Below are 21,238 nucleotides of genomic sequence, written 5' to 3'. Positions count from 1 at the left end.
CCAACCTTATATTGTCTTAATTATCACCGCTTAACACCTAGTGCAGCAAAATTAGGTAATACAAGTAAATAAAAAAAATATATTCACTCAGATGTTTTTGGAATGTAATAACAAAATAGATTGTATTAGATCTATTTCATTACACGATTCATTGAACACAAACAAGGAAATACTTAAACAACTATTTACCATTCCACAGATGGACAAAACTGCTCCACCCTAAAGTGAAAGTCACTAGGTGTCATCTTTATAGGGTACTTGCTTATTACAAATATAAGAAATGTTGTAGTTAGAAAATATTTCATATCCAGGGCAATTTGCACCTTGTACCATTCATCTGAAAAGTATTTCCACTGAGTATGAGTAAAACAAACATACAACGCAACTCTCAAGCATGACATTCAATGCATTTTTTTCAGGAGACTACAACCATTTGGTCAAGTTTAACCCGGGGAGGAATAATGAACAGTTTTCAGGAATAGAAAAAAAGTTATGCTAGAAAACTGATGTGTCTGATCATTTCAATTGTTCCCTACATATCTGCTACTGCAATTTACTTCTTAGGAATTCACCCTCTCACTCTGCTAAGGGAACAAAAAAGCTAGTTTTCTATTTAGCTGACAATAGTGATCATATGCTGACCTGTAAGTTTTAGTTACTTTGCTACTCGCATATTATATCAGTGGTGTGGAAAAGAGTGGCACTTAGAGCCCAAACCCACAGGCAAAAGCCAGTATTAGCTAACCTTTCTCAGAAGAGAGAAAGCCTGGCACATGACTGGCTGGAACAAGTCATCAGACAAGCCATTAGTTTAGTGATTAACCTGTGACGAAGTAAAACCAATGCACAAAGCAAGGTAAAATGACCACACTTGATTCTCTGGACTCAGATGCACCCAAAGCTATTCTACACATTTTTGCCTCATGACAGAGCAAGCCAGAAAGCAGCCACTCTCATATGAGTTGAGCAGTGCTCCCTGCCTCCCACCACCCACACCTCCTATTTCATTAAGACTTCAAAATGTTGGCACTTTTTATATGATAGTCACAGCTAAAGGAAAAAGATTTCTGAAGTTTTGCACATCTTAATAATGCAGTCTCTTTTCATTTTACAGCACCTCTATTCGTTTCTGGACTTTGCAGACTGCTGTATCTTGACAGAGATTTTAAACAACCACCATTCTAATAGGAATTTGTTCTCTTTCGGGGTTCTCTAACTTCACTGCACTACAACTCCCTTCTGACAACAAAAACCACAACAGGATCGAGATGGGGAGGGGTAGAACAAAGACGTAAGATCTGAGTTTGCCTGACCCCAACTTCAAAGCCAAGGCTCCACTGCTCTATGCAGGAAAGCCAAAGCCCAAGTACCATCACCCTGAGATGAGTGAGGCCTGTAACATGAACTCCACCATGCAGGGCTGAGCCCTTGAACTTCTGCCCTTGGTGGGGCGACTAACTTCAGCACCGGCACATGATTATGAGCCATCCTGAGCTCTCAAAGAACAGTTAGAGAACCACTGATACACTGTTTCTAAATCTTTTAGTAACCTAGTAATATCAAGCTGGGTCAAAAATGCCCAGTACAATCTTTCATATCCAGAATTCTATCATCTGGAACACTCAACCAACATTTTAACCATAAGTAAATTTTAGTTATGTTTTCAATAATTACAGTATAGGGAAAGTAAATACAAATAAATATAGCAAATATAGTATAAGTTTATAGTGTACAGTACTATAGGTTGAACCTATCTCATTCAGCATCCTTGGGACCTGAGCGGTGCCGGGTGAGAAAATTTGCTGGACCACAGGATATCAATATTTTCTAGCACATTACCAATACTTCCACTGCTTACTGTGCTTTTAGAACACATTTAGGGGTAAATTACATCTAAATAACACCACAGAACACTGAGATCCAGGACTGGTGGCTGTAAACAATCTTTAAGGGACCACAAGAAACTTGGCCACACCCACGCTAAACAGTTACCCAGCTAACTAAAATCACCTCAGATTACGGAATTTGCCAGACAAGTGTGTTACAGATTAGAGAGGTTCAATATGTACTGTTGTTGGTTAATAAAGCACTCTGCATACCGTTTTTGTTTGTTTCTTCATATCGAATCTTGTTTTTCTTTAGTGTTACACATTGCTAGGTATACCTCTCTATCATCCAGAATATTGGAATATCTGGCAACCTCCTATTCTTAGGGCTCCTGGATATGGAACAGTTTACTGTGGTATCAATCCCAATTTTAATTGTTGCATGGGATCTAGTTTAGCCTACAATTAAACATCTTAACGAATCTCAGCTAAAAATCAGAAGTCAACATATTTATGGTCTGAGGACCACCAAGGGAATGATTTATAATCCAATCCCACAATTTGGGTTGAAGAGTTAGAAAATAACGGAAAGTTCTTGAAAAGTAGGAGCCTGATTTCAGGCTCCCAAATCCACATTCAGGCACCTAAATTAGTAACCTGTTTTTTAACTAAGATGAGCATCCAGCAATTACCAATAATTTCAGTGGAACTCAGCTGTCTTTTGAATGCCTAGCTTTAGGCTCACACATTTTAAGTGCTGTCCCAGAAATGTACACTAGCACAAAACCGAGAACCACCTGCAATTATTCCACCAGAGAACTAATTAAGGAGCAAAATTACTCAATAGGATAACAGAGCTACATCTACACTGCCTATCCCTTTCAAAAGGGGCATGTAAATGCAGCAGACCAAAAATACTAATGAGGCACTGATGTGACTATTCAGCACCTCATTCGCCTAATAATGGCCACTCACTACATCAAAAGTGCTGCTTTCAAAATGCAAAATAGCCGTGTAGACAGAGTTCCTTCAAAAGGAAGCCCCACTTTTGAAAGCACTCGTCTTCCTAATTTGTTTAAGGAAGAAGGAAGCGTTCAAAGGAGGGGGTTCCCGTCGAAGGAACCCCCACAGCTATTGTGCATTTCAAAAGCAGCACTTTCGACGAGGCGAATGGCCATTATGCAAATGAGATGCTGAATAGTCATACCAGCACCTCACTAACATTTTTGATCAGGTGCATTTACCTGCCACTTCCTAAAGGGAGGAGCAGTGTAGACACAGCACAGGAGAGTACATAGGCATTTTTCCTATAACAGAAATTCTTTTATATTTTAATGTACTTTTTCTAAGTACTCTTAGTGACAACACATCATATAATGAACTCCTACAATATTTTATGTTTTTGAAGAACAGCATAAGTTACTGACAAGGTAATAAGAAGCAAACATTTTGACAAAAAACACATTCCACTACAGTCCATGCCTCAACAAGCTTGCTATATTAATTTCCACTGGTGTTGACATTAACACATTAGACTTTGAACTTCTGAAAGATCCCAAACTGCTTCAACTGTATGATTAGTGACAAGTTTAATGAACTGATAACAGTACCAAGCAGTAAAACTGACAGTTAGCTTTTATAGAAGATGGATTTTGAAGGTGAAGTGATTGAGGAAGATGCTCCTTAAAGAAAAAGAAAATTAGTAATACAGTGAGAACCCCATAAGCAACAAACATTCATGCCCAGCCACTGTGGCTACATCTACATTAGAGATCTTTTGAAAGAATCCCTTCCAGAAGATCTCTTCCAAAAAAGCTTCTTTTGAAAGAGTGCACCCACAAACAAAAAAAAAAAAAGGATCGAAAGTGTGATCTGCTCTTTCAAAAGAGAGTGTCCACCCAGCCCTTTCAAACGAATGGGCCAGGGATCAAAAAAAAAATCAGGCCTCATAAGGACTGCTCTTTCGAAAAAGTCTCTGCGGAGCGTCTACACACATTTTCTTTTGCAAGAAGCTTTCAAAAGGAGGCACTCTTCCTGAAACAAGAAAGGAACGCAATTTTGAAAGGAGTACCACATTCTTTCACTTTACTTTTGAAAGAATGCTTTTTGTGCATAGACACTCTAGGGGACCTTTTGAAAGAGATCCCTTCTTTTGAAAAATCTTTGAAAAATTGAAACAACAATGTAGAAGCAGCCTGTATGTACGTAAAAATTAAGCTTACAGCCAAAACCTCTCACTCAAAGATTAACCAGCAACACATGGAATCCAACTTAATCCATATCCACCTACTACTTTCTACCAGGATTAAATGGAAATACATTAACCAAGAAGTTCAAACATTTAATACCATATGTGAAGGAAACACAAAGTAAAGCAGGATACAAGGTCAGACACCTACAAAATGTACCAGCAGAATTGTGTCACTGACTTTTCAGAATCTTTTCTCCTAAATCACATTACAGTGGAATGAAGATATGCTGTTAGCTTTGGGACAGTGTTACAACTTATTTTCTACCTCTACTGTGTAATAAAAATATTGCTATTTTCACTACTAATTACCCAAAACTTCTAGAACAAAAATACCACCTTTGGCCCTTCTCCCAATCTATACAATGAATTCTGTCTGTATGTATACCATAGCCAGACCTACATAATAAATGCCAGAGGTTCAGCTGCACTGTCATTGTGCACAGAAGCAGCATACTAATTACCTGAGTGGGAAGTGGTGATGCTGTCTCAATAAGCTAAATTTAGAGTTTTGCTTTCACTTAACACAAAGTAATGGCTTTTGAAGAATAAACACTTTACTGCCTCCTGTCACCAAAATATAAACAGAATTTTAGGAAAGTCAATTTTTTTGAAATAGGTCAACATAATCAAGGTGACCAAAACTCTCCAACATGCTCCTGTATCACCATACAATACAAAAGATGGGTTCAGTGCCTCTACACACTGGCTGAGTAATTAAAAACTCTGCAAATTAGTGTCACCATTTATTAGCTCTTTGGTCAAAGAGTGCAGGTCCTTTTTTTTTTAAAAAAAAAAAAAAAAGCCAAAGGAAATAAGACGTTTAAACTTCACAAACAGTGGAAGCATTGAAAACCCCAACAAACCCGCAACAAGGAAAGTGTGATTTGGAAAAAATCCCATCCTTAGTTTGCAATCTTCTGCCTAGGTATGCTGTGACATAATACTACCCAATATTAGGACTTAAGACCAGGCATGTTATATAAGCATTTGTTAAATTATAAACATTTAAGATTAAATAAGGAGACACACACCTTTAATGCATGGAACCCAACTTTCGTCGGTGACCTGATAAGGGTGGAAAAAAAAAAGGAAAAAGATTTAGATAAAAGTATGCAGAACAAAGCTCAAAAAATGAATTAAAACCAACAATGACAAAGGTTTCTCTAAACTGGTGGCTTACTTTGAATTTCCAGTTTAAAAATAGTGTTTGCCTCTTTTACACAGACAAGTGGTTATACCACAGGTTCTACAACACTTATAATGAAGACTTTTCAGAGAAGCGGAAGGTAGCGAACTGCTCAACGTCACTGAAATTTGATAGGACCATAGAAAACAATTCCCTAAATCTCCTTAAAATCCCCAGCCAAAAATAATACCTAAGAACCTAAGAAATAAGACTCTCCTGCCCCACTTCCCCAATTTCTTCTATAAAACAGATGCTCTCTCATCTCTGCAGCCACTGATTGTTTATAATCAGATGGAATTTAAAAGAATTATTGTTTGTGAAACATACCGGAGAAAACTAAAGCCCTCACTGAAAAGCAGTACAAACACCAAGAGAGAGCAGTCAGGTGCCTCAGGCCTGACAGAGTCCTCTCTATTATGACCACGTCCAGCCTCTCCAAAGAGGCTGCAATCAGGGTTCCAACTAGCATGGACTATGATAAGGACCCCTACACACCTACCATCAGATACTAGGGAAGGGTTGCCCACACCCCTTGAGGGATGGCTCCGTCGCTCATAGTTTGCGTCCTCAAGTGAATATCAAAATCTGAAACTATGTTAAACAATGTGTTCAGTTATTTTAACTGATGCAAAGGTCAATGACCACACCTTTGATGAGACACATGCACAATGAAATCTTTGATTCCTAGCTGATTAGGTCTATTCCAACCCTACAAGTTTTGCTGCCCGAGTTACATCAATTAGAAATGTGAAAAAAATAATCACACCCCTAATCAATACAGCTGCACCAGTGAAAGTCCCATTGCAAAAAGTTCTTTTGCGGGTAATAGCTCATTTAATTTGGGAAATAGACACACCACCTGGAAGAAAACTCTCAGCAGTGTAAACTCCAACTCCAGTAGGAGGGTTCACTGGTACAGCCATATCATCAAACCCTGCCTAGTGCGGACACAGCATGAGAACACTTTTTTCCTCCCCTCCAGACTGCTTCATCTTTTTTCCAAAATTACCTTTGCAAAGGGCATTATCAACTTGAAAAACACGTAATTACCATCTCTTTTTGTTTAATAAAAAAAGACTATCAATGTTACAGAGACAACTAAAAAAATAAACTGAAAGGTTACAGAAAAATATTTACTTGGTTTACTTCAGTCATCAAGTTTTTGATTGTTTATGAAGACCCTTGAAAGAATAGAGTAGAATTTCTGTTTTATTTGTTTTTAATGAAGTATCCAAGCCCACTTTCAGGTCATTTTAGAAGCTGACTACATTTCAAGTTGACATCATCTCTTTAATAGGAAAAAGCTATTTTTGATATTTATCATTACATTGGATATCTCCAGGCTATTATGCCCAAAATATGCAGAATATTTGTGAAAATACAGATAGTAACTTATTTCAGTGATTACGATGTACAGTTACTAAGAGTAAATGTTGACCAAGGTGTTCAGGTCAATAAATCAATACTCAACTCAAAAAAATCAGTATGTGCCTTTTACTACTGTTCTTAATATACTGCTTGGGAAGATGACCTATCACTTCCCCCCTCCTCCCACTCCTCTTCCCAGCAGCTATCCATAATCACCTCGCATTTCTGCTTACGTGCTTAAGTCCCCAATTTTAGGTTGTAAAGGAGAAAGGAGCATTGATGTACACAGTATCATGTCATGATAGCCACAAATCAGAAGTATTTTATCTCTTAGTCATATTATTAAACATGTTTATTGTAACAGTGCCTAAAGACCAATCAAGAATGGGGGGACCACAGTGCAAAACACTACAACAGTTAACAGTTTCTCCCCTGAAAAAACTTACAATCGAATCCATGATGTCCAACTATTTCTGAAGCAGTAGCCACTATAGTGGCTACTGCTTTTTTGAACTAGCCACATTATTCTAAAAATATAAGTAATTTGACCCATCCAGCAGATGGGTCAAATAAAAGGAAAGTGGCTTTAGAATTCAGAAAGATCTCCTGAAATTTTGTTTATTATTATTCTCTGAAAACTTTTGTTTTTTGATTTAAAAATATTTTTGAATACAACAATTTTTGTGTTGTTATTGTTCAAGCCAACTAGGCACACTCAACCAACCAAACAGCCACATGCGGCTCGTGGCTAATGCAGGGATGTCCAATACATTCTCCACTCGCCACATGTGGTGAACAGGACAGTGTGTTGTGGTGAATATGAGGTGGTCAACCTGTGGCTCCTCAAGCCTTTAAATTCAACTCCTCTTGAGAACCGTACAAGAGAGGTGCCTTCTGGGCATTAGCCCCAAGGCTTGGTGGAAGAAGAGCATGATGGCAGAGGCCCCTGAGGCTCTGGGGAGTAGCTGGCATTGAAGTAGAATGGGGATATGGGGGTCCCTGGCTTCATCAAGTTTTGTATAACAATGTGGCAAATATGGGAAGACGACAACCCGAAGCGTGACAATCTTTGAATTCCTATTGTACACCACTGGGCTACTGTGCTGGACACCATGGATCTACACGAACCTACTGGCAAATGATATTTCAGACATCCTACCTGTCACAAAGTAATACTAAACAGTTATATGTGTACCTAATTATCAGTGTGAACACTGATTTCTAAGAAAGGAAACAAAGAAGGGAAACACCGCCATTTCTTCACTAGTTACACAAAGTAAGTAAAATAGTAAACCAATTTATTCTTCCCACCTTCTACAGGAAGACTTTTTAGATTCAAAATAACTCCCTGCAGTTGCTTGGGAAAAATAAAGTTTAACTATTTTCAACATCTGATGTGTTACTGAAGGGTACAGAATTCCTACAATGATAATACAATAAGAATTTCAAGGATGTGACAATGTATAACACAAGTATCTGATAAATCTGTTGAATAAAAGTCACATTACAGATTTTTATTGCTGTGGCCTCTATTCAACATAACAGGGCATTCAGATTGTCTGCCATAATTATTCTTTTGGTGGTGGTGGTGGCATAATTCTCTGAGATCAATCAGTAGTATTCTAAAAATAATAAGAAGTCCTGTTCATTAGGCTTGTGTGTACTTCAATTATTCATAAATGTCACTACTTGTTCCTCCAACATGAGTAGTTTGTATTTTTGCATTTTAATAAATCAGGAGAATAAGCACAGCACAGAAAAACTTGTTAGTAGGCACTTTTACCTATAAGAAGTATCTTCAATATTGTTCTGCAGTGGCTTCCTATTCTCTTCTAGCCCCCTGAAATTATTTATCAATTCTATTTCATTCTGACATGATTTCACAAAATACTGTATCTGAACAGCAGCAGTTTGTTTCATAAATAAGTGTACAGAAGACATAAAACGTATTTGATACAAATATTACAGAAGTTTGGGCCTTCACAAAAAATACAACTAGAAAGTTTCTTAATGCTATATGAGCAATGAAATGTAATGCACTAAAAACCGTAAGGCAAGTGAAGGTGATAGATGCTATTATTAGTTATGAATGCACTGTCGAAAGCCCCTTCTTCCTATCTGGTTATAGGAAGAAGGGGCTTTTGAAGTTGGGGGCTCCTTTTGAAAGGCCCCGTCTATACGGGCATTGTGTATTCCAAAAGCGGCACTTTCAAATCACGCATGGCCACCATTATGCTAATGAGGCACTGCATATTCATGCCAGTGCCTCATTAGCAGCTTCTGAACTGCCTCATTAACACGCCCCCTCCAAAAGGAGGGGGCAAATGTAGACTCAGCTGAAATGTTTACAGGATAGTTTGTTTAAGTTAGATTATCATATCCCTGCCACCTCTCTACACCTGAACCAAAGGAGATTAATAGGCAAAGCAGGAGTCAAAGAATGAGTCAGTGCAACAGCCACAAACATAACTAGCTTAAACTACTTAAATCTGAAAATACCAGCAGCATCCTGTAAAACTTGCACTTACATTCATTCCACCTACTATTCATCCTAAAACTGACCAGGCTGTAAAAGGCCTCCTCCTCCTCCTCCTCCATGTTTCCCCTTTTTAAGTACAAAAACTAGAATTTAAGTGGCTGCAAATAAAAACAATCAGATCAAAGTAAAGTTACTAAGTTAAAATGAACAGATAACGCTTAACTAGGTCTAATCCACTAAGAAATTTGTTAAATGTGAATTCTTACCCTAAACAGTTATTATTTCAGATAAAAGCTTCAAATCAGAGTTGATCATTTACTCTGATTTGGGTCTACATCTTCGAAGTTCCTTTGTGTCCTTTTAGGGGAGGTCAGTCAGTTTCAAAAGCCAACTGAAAACAAAAGGCTGATTGCTTCTCATTGCTTCAGCAGAAATTCCTAAGTGCAAGAACCTTTTGTTTTTCATCTCCCAAGTCAGAAGAAAAATACCAGGTTTCAAAATGGATTCTAATACTAGATGGTATGGTCATGTCTTTCTGGGACCAACCACTGTTTGAGTTTACAGGACAAACAAGACTATTCACAGGTCGTTGATTTGATCACCAAGTCGTCACATTTCCAGCTCATCAATAATAGCCTTCAACAGTATATTCAAAACCATAAACAAATACATATTTCATATTTCTAACTTCACAAGAATAATGCATGCACAAAAATCATATATATACACAGCAGACTGTAACTTTAAAACTGATAGGTTACATGAGGTATTTTGTCTAAAGCACCTTTTGAGTTATGCATATTCATACTCATAAGCCAACTCTTATAAGGTATGCAGGGGGGCCAACAAAATCATGATGGACCCTTCTGAGCTTAACGTCTATGAATGACAGGTCTTTTGTCAAATTTCTTAACTACAATCTTCTTGCTTTTTTGGGATGAAGGAACAAGAGGGGAGCAAATTGATTTACGTGCAGCCTAGGTTAACAGGAAAATGAGGTTTACAGGAAGAGGGAAGCCACAAGACTATCTTGTACAGGAAGTGTATGTTTGTCTTCAGCTAGCTCAATCCAGTCCAGTCATCATATTCACTGCTAAACTTTGACTTCCAAGTAACAGCAATGACAAGTAATGTGTCCCTCCAGACATACAGACGGTAGAGGCTGCAGTTATTTCTATCTTCAGGTCTTACTGCAGCAGCCTACCTTGTGGTTCCCAAACTTTTCTTATTAGTAACCCCTTTCACACAGCAAGCCTCTGAATGTGACCCTCCTTATAAATTAAGACACTTTGAAATACATATTTAACACTATTTTAAGTGCTCACGGTGAAGCTGGCTTTTGGGAGAAGGCTGACAGGCTGCAACACCCCCACATAATAATCTCATGATTCCCCAGACAGGTCACATCCTCCAGTATGAGAATGCCTGGTCTACACCATCACTCTTTTGCACTATACTCTACCCACCCTTGGAAAGCAAACATTTGGAATCATCATCAGACAGAACGCAAAAGCTAGTCTCCCGAGGTGTGAGCTATTACAGGCATATAATTAATGCTCCATCCACTGCTCTGGCTTCCTATCAAATCTGAGCACAGTTTTGGACACTGATTAAGTAAGTAAGTAAAGGAGGAAAGGAATTCTCAGACAAATATCAACATCCTATCTAGTCTCTAATAAGGACAAGTACATGATGCTTCAATGTTTAAAATTCAAAAAATATAATAGTCTTGAGGAAGTTAGACAGTAACCACAGGACACTAGTGGACCGCTTATATCCTAAGAACACAAGAGTTGAAACCCTCATATATTTACCCTACTAAATTAAGTCTAGTCTTTTTTTTAATTCTACTGTGCTCTGCCTAATCCCCTTTAACAGTATATTCCAAGGTTTCCTGCGTGTAGTTGATAAAAAAGTCTCCCCTTATCAATACTAAGTCTGCTACTGTATCAGAGAGGTAACCATATTAGTCTGTATCCATGAAAACAATGAGATGTGGCACCTTACAGACTAAGGGATTTTTTTGGAGCATAATGTTTCATGGGCAAAGACCCTCTTCATCATATGAAGGTCAAGTTGTGTCAGATGCAAATGTGCCACTGTTCAGTTTCCTTGGGTGGCCCCTCCCCTTTTTCTTGCTGTATAATAAAAGGTTACTCATAGGCATATAATCACCCTAACCATATAGTTCATTCTCTCTACAGTCTCACTTCCCTCTTCTCTGAATTGAAGAGCCTGAATTATGTCCTAAATCATGTCAGCCATAATTAGTTTCCTCTTCTGAAAAAATCTTCATGACTATTACTCTTCACTGCCATTCTTGGCACCCCTTCTATCACTATACCCTTTTAGAAATGGGGTGACCAACCCTAAAATCAGTAGTCCAGATAAGGCATTTCATCAGTTTATATAGGGTCCTTACAACAGCTTCAGTTTTATCCTCTATTATTACAGCCTATCATCTAGGACATATTCTGATCTTAGTTGTCAGTCCGTAACACCTAAATTTGTTTTTTTTCCCCTCAGTGATGTATCGAAAACTAATTACAGCTGACTTGATTTAGGACCCAGCTGTCTGAGAGACGGACTTTCCATATGTCCTGTCACAGAAGCACAGTTACCAATAAAAGGAAAGCTATACTTTGGCAATGAAGCCTATACTCTCAGTTACACAGGATAGCTTAGCTCCCTAAAGATCTGGTTCAGAATATTTAATTTTACTGAAGTCCCCAACCTGGACGGGGAAGCTCAGCCCTTAATCCTCAGGATTAACTGTGTTCTATGCTGTTACTTGTGTGGATTTTTATCCATATTTAATATTTACATAGCACCATAGTTTTACATGATGCTTCCCAAAGGAATGGAGACTAACTCTCAAAGGGGCATTAGGCACGCAATTCCTATTGATTTACAATGGGAGTTGGGAGACCAAGTCTCCATTGAAAAGGTCAGTTTTATAAAAGAAATTAGGTCCCAAAAAGGTAACAGACAAGGGAGGGTCAAGAGAAATGAGATACAAAGGTTAAAAGAAAAAAAATAATTATATAGTGAGCAAGTTACAGATTCTGATAGATGTGCAGATGCCATTCCAGATATAAAGAGCGGCATGTCAAGAAGCATGAAAGCAAGAGTGGGATGAGGCAACAAAGGGTGTGGAAGTGCACAGAACACAGCAGAAGAGGTGGGGTAGATAAAAATCTACCATTAAAAATGGATTTTTATCTAAATCACAATTTTTGATTTTTTAAAAATGGTTAATACTGAACTTGCAAAACAACAAAATGTCCTGTGGCACCTTATAGACTAACAGATTTTTGGGAGCATAATTTTTTGTGGGCAAAGACCCACTTTGTCAGTCATATCCACTTAAATTTCTCCCAGTATGCCATTTTCTTTATGATGTTTCATTCTTGTATCCAGGACCTGCATCATCTAATTAAGTGGGCCCTTGCCCACAGAAGCTTATGATCACAAAAATTTGTTAATCTATAAGGTGCCATAGGACCTCTCATTTTATACCATTGGAAACTGGGGTTTTTTCAGTACCTTTTTTTGCAGCCCAATACACAAACACACAAAAAATTAATAAAAAATTAATAAATTTTCACTGTTCATTATTTATTCACAACAACAATAGTACATAATATAAATCTTGATATAAAATACTTAAGGGAATAACTTATTATCTTAATTACACAGAAAAAATACAAAAGGTACCAAATTAATAGGATTGTGTGTGATAATTTGCGTATTTTCTAAAGGACCAGTATTGGTTTTTCCCCCAAGAACCGGTACTAGGCCTCGTACCACACTTTGGGAAATGCTGATCTAGAATCCTTGATTATCCAGCTACCTCTGGATCCCATGGATGCCAGATATCCAAGAGTTTACTGTAGTCTGTCCAGCCTACTTACTAACTCCTGCTTCTTGAAAGCTGTGGGCTTTCAGTTTCTGCTTCTCAGTCAGCTAAAAGGTAACATGTGGAAAGAGAGATATAAACTGAACAGGACTGTTTTTGTTCCATGCTTATGTGGTGGAGGACCTGGGCCAATCATGGCAGAGGAGATAGTTAAAGAGACACAACATGAAGAAAAGGACAGAGGCAGCCTGGAAAGGAACAGTGAAGTGGATTGAAAATAAAAAGAGAATTCATTATTCAGCACACACACAAATTCCTATATTCCACCACAGCTTTACCACAGAAAAACTGTCATGGCATCTGGGCACAAGAGAGACCCTACCTGGAAATATTTTGAAGAAACTGATTCCCTGGATAAAAAAGGAAAACATGTCAAGTGTAAAAAGTTCCTGAAGATGATGCAGGTCCTAGATACAAGAATGAAACGTAAAAGAAAACTGCTTACTGGGAAAAAGTTACGCAGATATGACTGAGTGGATCAACTGTATAGTAAATGCAATAATTCATCTTGCAAGGCATCATTCTTCAAGACACTCTATGCCTTTTAGCTTAAGTGATAAGTAAATTCCCAAGCTGTTTCTGGTGTCGGATGTTGTCAGAAAAAAAAATTGTTTCCCAGAACCACTTCCAACTGTTGGTGAGGGGCCCAGCTCTAAGGCAGCTAACAGCAGTGCAGAAGTAAAGATGGCAGTGTCATACCATGCCTTCCTTACTTCTGAATCCTATCTCTTCAGCCACCACCAGCAGCAGCCCAGAAGCAACGATAGCAGTATTGCAACCCCTCTACTATAATCCTGTGACTCACCAATTCCTTGGATTAGGACCACTACAATTACACCACCACGAAATTTCAGATTAAAATAGTTTAATGAAATTCTGAAATTTATTATTTTTAAAATTAAGACCATGAAATTGATCAAAATGGATGATGAAATTGGTAGGGTCCAAGTTACAAAACAATTAAATGTTAAGTTTTTTGATCTATACTTTTCTTCCATCAGGTCCAAGTTTTTGCAGGACACTTACACAGACACCCTTAACAATGAATAACCTAACCTCACCTATTAAGACAACCTGACCAAACCAACCTTTTCCAAAGAGACTACTTTGCAAACTCTCAACAATCAAAACAGTCTTCTGCATAAAGGGGGATGTGCTCCACACATGTGAAACTGAAAACTAATGCCCAATTTATATCACCCATGCATAGGCAGCTTTTACCACTCTTTCAATCCTTTGATATTGAGCACTGGGCTGAACTAAGAATAATGGTATTCAATTAAGAAAAAATAAAAGGATTAGACTTGAGAAAACTTCTAAAAGAGCAGCCCCCTTAACTATATGATGGCAACTACATTGCCTGAACTATTTCTAATTAGTTTGAAAAAAATCCCTGAGAATATTTACATTAGGAAAATCTTATTCAGGCTACAGGGAAGAAAGAAGGTGAACTAATACATTTTATCCACCTCTAAAGCCAATTATTTTACTAATATGTGCAGAAGTCAAATTTTTGACATTTAAACAATCATTAAACTTAAGAGTCAATATTCAACAGATATAAGTGATGTACTCGACATATATCAGCTATTGTTTGACCTTCTCCCAGTTATCTTAGCAGGACAGCACAATTCTGGTTCATATTCAAAACGTACCCCTGTAACTAGAAACACTACCTTGAATTTCAATGAAAGCTTAAATCCTGCATATACTGTTGGGTACACCCCAGGCCCCCAGAGGCACTGGAATACCATCCAGACTTGGAGCCTTGGGTTTGAATGCCCTTGTACAAATGAATATGCTGCTAATCACACCAAGGCTATGCTCTACAAGGACAACTTCAAGCCCCTTCTGTTTGGCAGAAACAGCACAGAAGGAAGCTATGAGAAGGTATGCTCCTGAAATGATATGGGTGCTCATAAATGTTTCACAATATCTAAACTTATTTTGGAGTGGGAGATTAAGTCATTGTCACCTGAGATAAGGATATTGCCCTTACATTCTCAATCCTACCGATATGCTATTAAAAATCAGAACATTAAAAGTATACAACCACTCTTGTTGCATGTACTATTTGCATAGGTCTTTTACACTTAAACAGATTTATAAACAATTTTTAAAAACCTAGTCACGCAAGCAAGATGTAAAAAGAATTCATAAATTAACAAAGTACATTAAGTCATATAAATAAGGTCAATATGTCAACTTGATACGATATGTTATTGATGACGTGGAGTAAATTTATCCAAGGTTGATGATGTTCTATTTGATAAGAAGGCTAGAAAGGGAGAGAGATAGCCCACTGTAAAGTCAATTCAATCACAAAGTTCTGTATAACTTTAAAAGATGATTTAAATACAGCTGTCTTAATAGGCAAGACTCACGTGAACTATCTACTTCCATTAAAACTATTTTTGCTAAGTTGTTAAATTCATATTAATGTCTAAGTCAGACTCAGCAGTATTTCTTTTGTTCACTTGTTGCTTTATGATGTTTACATCAAGCCCAACTTTATGCTGTGATTGACTTGATGAGCACAGAAAGTTATACTAAAAACATTTTCTTTAAAAATTCAAGTATGATCATTTCAAGTTATTAAACACATACACCAAATTAAAAGACACCCATTCAGGTCTGTAATGCACTGAAAACTATTTTTGTGGGTGATAAAGCTCTTCTTAAGGATCAAATGGCTAAACTTTTGCATGACTGTCAGCAAAAATTAGCAAGAAAATACTCATAATTACCAGTCTTCAGAAGATGTCGCAAGACTCATTATGCTGAGCTGAGAACACCAACAAAATGCCAGGGGAACTACCAGAGTATCTGGTAGCCTCTTCTGTGGCCAGACCACTATGAGTGGGTGCTACATCAAACAGAACTACTGCCTGGGTATCTACCCACACAGGCTATCACAAATCCCAACTGATGTGTAGTGGTATGCATGGGAACAGCCTCTAAACAGTTCTTACTCTCCTAGGGCATTTTTCTTCTGGTGGACCTCAACTCAAATACTAATCCCCCACTCCACCCCATATGCACAGAAACCTTCAAGACCAACAGGGATGGTAAAACAAAAAAAAGTTATTCCAACCTCAGAAGAGTATGACCCATATAGGTGGGCAACATAAAAACTGCTTAAGCCAGATGGAGTAGGCCTAATTTGCAAAGATTTTAAGATTACAGGTTCAACTTCCCTTACCTGGCATCCTAGGAACCCAAGGGGTCCCAGATCAGGGATTTTGCTGGACCAGGGGTGGCCAATTCTGCCCCTGCTGCTGGCCTCAGCCCCTGTTCCTGGGCTGCCCTCCCCACAGCTTCCTGAAACCCCAATTCCTCCTCTACAGGCTCTCCAGCTGCAGGCTGCCAGCCCCAGCCATCCCTCCCCAGCGCTGCAGCTTTCTATCCTGCCCTGGGGATGAGCCACCGCTCCCCAGCCTGGGCTGCCAGCTTACAAGCCCGGGCCCTGCTCCTGCTGACCCCACTCCCCCTCGCTCCCAGCCGAGCGGTGGCTGCCCTGCCTTGGGCTCCTGCCACTGGTCTGGCTGGTCTCTCCTGCTCCCAGCCCTAGGACTGTCTAGTCCTGTAAGACCCGTGGACCTTTCTGAAGGTGGCCATTAAATTATGCTTCCAGCCTAGGCATGATACGCGTGAGAGACCTTAAAAAAAATTACATATCAAATCTAGTAAACCCAAAATACGTCTTTGTGGCATTAAAATAACCCAGTGTACATAAAAACCTATTAGTGCAGACTGCATCATCTTTGACAACAGTGCACTGGTGTAAGGGAGGCACAGACAGAGTTGACTAAACATACATTGCTTAGTACTGGACACCAGCTGCTTGTTGAGCCACAGATTTTAAAACTGAAGCTCACTTAAAGTGTTAAAAATTGAACAGATCCCTTAATTTATATCTCACTACTCTTTCAACAAACTACATATGAGTTTCCCAATGCAAAAGGAGCCCAGCTTTCGGTTCAGACTGTAAGCAAAACAGAACCGATATAGCTAATAAATATTTAAAATATACAGTTAGAAAGACAGGTATTTGTGGCTGGTAACTGTAATACATAAACATACTTAGCTAAATCCACTGCTACCCGTGCTACAGAAAAAACACTTAATTTTCATGTGGTCATTTCATGATTACACTATTTTTTTTTTTTTTTTTTGCTAAAAGCATATAAACAATAAGATGCTTTATAATGCCTGGAGAGCATTCTACTAGTTTATAGAAAGAAGTGGTATACATCTGTGTAGTTCATTGTAGATCACACAGGGTGAAATGGACTTGTAAAAAAAAGCCTGAGTTTTACATAATTGATTCTGCTTTACTTCTGTGGTTCACTGATGTATGATTCCTAGATTATATACAGAAATAATGTCTATTACATGCAGTAGACATTGGTGGTAAAAATATTTATGTCCTTGCCTAAGGATGTGCATTACTTGGCCAGGGCACACAAATACAATTTTATGAAGACAATAGAGATGTAAAAATTACATAATTGTATAATCAAGTGCAGCCAGTTAAAGAGCTTTTGTATTTGAAACAAAAATGAAACTTTCAAAAATTTTGCTGTACCAAAAACCGTAATTAGTTTTCAGCAATAGAGCTGTTTCTGAAGCACAGCAAACCTATGAGGCATAAGCTTTTCTATCTGTACTGTCTGCAGCTGTAGACATTTAAAAAATTCTTCAATACAAATAGGCATAGGTTACAACTGTAAACAATCTGGCGTTACTGAAAAGTAATGGTTTGATTTTAATGTTGGTAATGGTACCCTCTCTAATTCAAAACAAAAAGCATTAGATTAGCATTACCAAGAGTACAGCCTATGAAATGTATAACTAAATGATGTAGCACAAATATACTAGAATGAATGATGTCATCTAAATTGCAGAATCCTGTGTGGCTTGTTAGTTGTACATGCATTCTCAAACTCAACATCAATGTACAGTAACATAAAAGCATAAAATATGATTTTAAAGTAGGTCTACAAAACCCATAGATTACCTCAAAAATTCTGTGTTTAGTACATAACTGTTTTACTTTCTAACACCTCAACTCCTAAGAAAGCCTTAAACTGAACACAAGTTCAAAATTGTGCACAGTCACATTATTCATTATTAGGTTGACACTTCTATATTATAAAATACCAAACTTGTTTCTCATAAGCAGATTCTCTCTCAATAGAGTCAATTAATATAGACCAGTCAGTGCCATTCTCATGAACTGATGTATTTGGCACCATGTTGAAGGCCTTGCAAATGTTGCAAGGGGATTTTATTTTAAATAGCTAATTTCACCACATTTGTAGGAAGCCATTTCTGTTGCATGTAAGTTTTTATTACTGCATTTACCTGAAGACACCAAAGCAAACATGAACAATTCTTCAAAGACCAAAAGACTTTATGACAGAAGAGTTTGGAAGCAGCCTCAATCAGGACATTAAATTTTTAGGAGTTTGTTAAGTCAGATGATACCCTAAGGCCATGGCATCCAACCAGTTCTGAAGTAGACTCACTGCAGATAAGTATCAGAGAGGTAGCCGTGTTAGTCCGTAGCTTCAAGAACGACAAGTAGTCTTGTGGCACCTTAGAGACTAACAGATATTTTGGAGCATAAGCTTTCGTGGGCAAAGACCTGCTTCGTCAGATGGATGTGGGGGGGATGGTTTCAGAGGGGCATTTAAAGAGTGGGGTCCCAGTAAACGGGGAGGGCCAGAGCTGACAAAGTCTATTCAGCCAGATTGTTGATACTGGGCCATTTCCACCTTGCTGAATAGACCTTGTCAGCTCTGGCCCTCCCCGTTTACTGGGACCCCACTCTTTAAATACCCCCTGAAGCACACACCCCCCCACTCATGCATCTGACGAAACGGGTCTTTGCCCACGAAAGCTTATGCTCCAAAATATCTGTTAGTCTATAAGGTGCCACAAGACTTCTCACTAAAGATAGCAAACTAGCCACGTTATTCTGAAAATATATTTATTGTTCAAGCCAACTAGCCACACTCAACCAACCAAATCACCACGTGGCCAGTGTTGGACACCACTGTCCTAATACCATACAGTTGTGATCACCACATATACCCCAACAACCAGAAGGGGCATCCTACCCACTGGCAGACAGACTGAAGTCTTGGTGCTGTCCTACCCAACCCTTAAAAACCTTCCCTGGTGTTCAGGCATTTAACCCCAAGGCAGAAGGGAAGTGCAGGCATAATCCACACACCTAGGTGTGTTTAACTGTCCTATATAGTGGTACCTAGATCACTTCACAGAGAAAGAACAAGTGTCCTCTATAGCCTAAGCTGAGCGCCAGCTGGCCTTTAGCTCAAGCTGTAGAGGCACCTACACTAAGCTCCAGAAGTCCCAGGTTGGAGAATGCCTGTGGGCTGTTACGCAGGGTCACTAGGGGGTTGGTGGCCCAGACAGGACCAGGCTGGGGAAGCTGCAGGGCTCCCCATCTGGGGCGGGGCCAAAGGAAGCCATTTCCTCCCAGCATCTCTCTCTGACTGCATGCCCTCCAGGCACACCCCGGGGGGGGGGGGCAGGGGGCAAACCCCACTTCGGACAGGCCCCAGGGGCTGGGGGAGCAGACCCAGGCGGCAGTGGTGGGAAGAAACAGAGGAGCTTAGGGGAAGAGGGGTCGATGCTGGTGGTGCTGAGGGTGAACACTAGCAGGACGCCGGGGCCGGCGGGAGAGGTTAAGGCACCAATGCGCAGAGGACTGCTACTGAGGGGTCGCTAGGCGGAAGGGACACTGAGGTTGCTGAGGCAGCACCAGGCCGGGGCGGAGGGGCCGGTACTGAGGGGCATGCGGAGGCTGGCAGGGGGGGAGGGGTACTGAGGTTGCTGAAGAGACACTAGGCTGGGGGGGGGTTGCCGAGGCTGGCGGAGTCAGTACTGAGGTTGCTGAGGAGGCAGTAGGCCCGGGGGGCAGGGTGGTACTGAGGGAGATGCCGAGGCTGGCGGTGGGGGGGGACACTGAGGTTGCTGAAGAGGCACTAGGCGGGGGGGGCGGTACAGAGGGGGGTGCCGAGGCTGGTGGGGCGGGGGGACACTGAGGTTGCTGAGGAGGCACTAGGCGCGGGGGCGGTGGTACTGAGGGGGGTGCCGAGGCTGGCGGGGCGGGGGGACCCTGAGGTTGCTGAGGAGGCACTAGGCGCGGGGGCGGTGGTACTGAGAGGGGTGCCGAGTCTGGCGGGGCGGGGGACACTGAGGTTGTGAGAAGGCACTAGGCGGGGGGGGCGGTACAGAGGGGGGTGCCGAGGCTGGCGGCGGGGGGACACTGAGGTTGCTGAGGAGGCACTAGGCGGGGGGACGGTGGTACTGAGGGGGGTGCCGAGGCTGGCGGGGCGGGGGGACACTGAGGTGGTGAGGAGGCACTAGGCGGGGGGGCGGTGGTACTGAGGGGGGTGCCGAGGCTGGGGGACACTGAGGTTGTGAGGAGGCACTAGGTGGGGGGGCGGTGGTACTGAGGGAGGTGCCGAGGCTGGCAGGGCGGGGGGACACTGAGGTTGTGAGGAGGCACTAGACGGGGGGGGCGGTGGTACTGAGGGGGGTGCCGAGGCTGGCGGGGCGGGGGGACACTGAGGTTGTGAGGAGGCACTAGGCGGGGGGGGCGGTACAGAGGGGGGTGCTGAGGCTGGCGGGGCGGGGGACACTGAGGTTGTGAGGAGGCACTAGGCGGGGGGGACGGTGGTATTGAGGGGGGTGCCGAGGCTGGCGGGGCGGGGGGACACTGAGGTTGTGAGGAGGCACTAGGCGGGGGGTGCGGTACCGAGGGGGGTGCCGAGGCTGGCGGGGCGGGGGACACTGAGGTTGTGAGGAGGCACTAGACGGGGGGGGCGGTACCGAGGGGGGTGCCGAGGCTGGCGGGGCGGGGGGACACTGAGGTTGTGAGGAGGCACTAGGCGGGGGGGGCGGTACAGAGGGGGGTGCCGAGGCTGGCGGGGCGGGGGGACACTGAGGTTGTGAGGAGGCACTAGGCGGGGGGGGCGGTACCGAGGGGGGTGCCGAGGCTGGCGGGGCGGGGGGACACTGAGGTTGTGAGGAGGCACTAGACGGGGGGGGGGGGTGGTACTGAGGGGGGTGCTGAGGCTGGCGGGGCGGGGGGACACTGAGGTTGTGAGGAGGCACTAGGCGGGGGGGGGGCGGTACTGAGGGGGGTGCCGAGGCTGGCGGGGGGGGGACACTG

The 21,238-nt window shown here is 41.3% G+C and overlaps 1 protein-coding gene across 1 annotated transcript in view; it reads right to left on the bottom strand.

The window, feature by feature from the left end:
- Positions 1 to 21,238, bottom strand: part of WDR44 (WD repeat domain 44) — a 51,130-nt gene that overhangs the window by 29,201 nt on the left and 691 nt on the right. The window contains exon 2 of the mRNA XM_075007858.1: positions 5,109 to 5,142. Within this exon, the coding sequence (XP_074863959.1) occupies positions 5,109 to 5,142 (34 nt within the window). The remainder of the gene's footprint in view (positions 1 to 5,108; positions 5,143 to 21,238) is intronic.

Source organism: Carettochelys insculpta, chromosome 13 (assembly GCF_033958435.1).
Source record: "Carettochelys insculpta isolate YL-2023 chromosome 13, ASM3395843v1, whole genome shotgun sequence".
In the NCBI taxonomy this organism is placed as follows: Eukaryota; Metazoa; Chordata; order Testudines; family Carettochelyidae; genus Carettochelys; species Carettochelys insculpta.
Note: the sequence above shows the minus strand (reverse complement) of the source record. Positions and strands in the feature narration are given on the sequence as shown.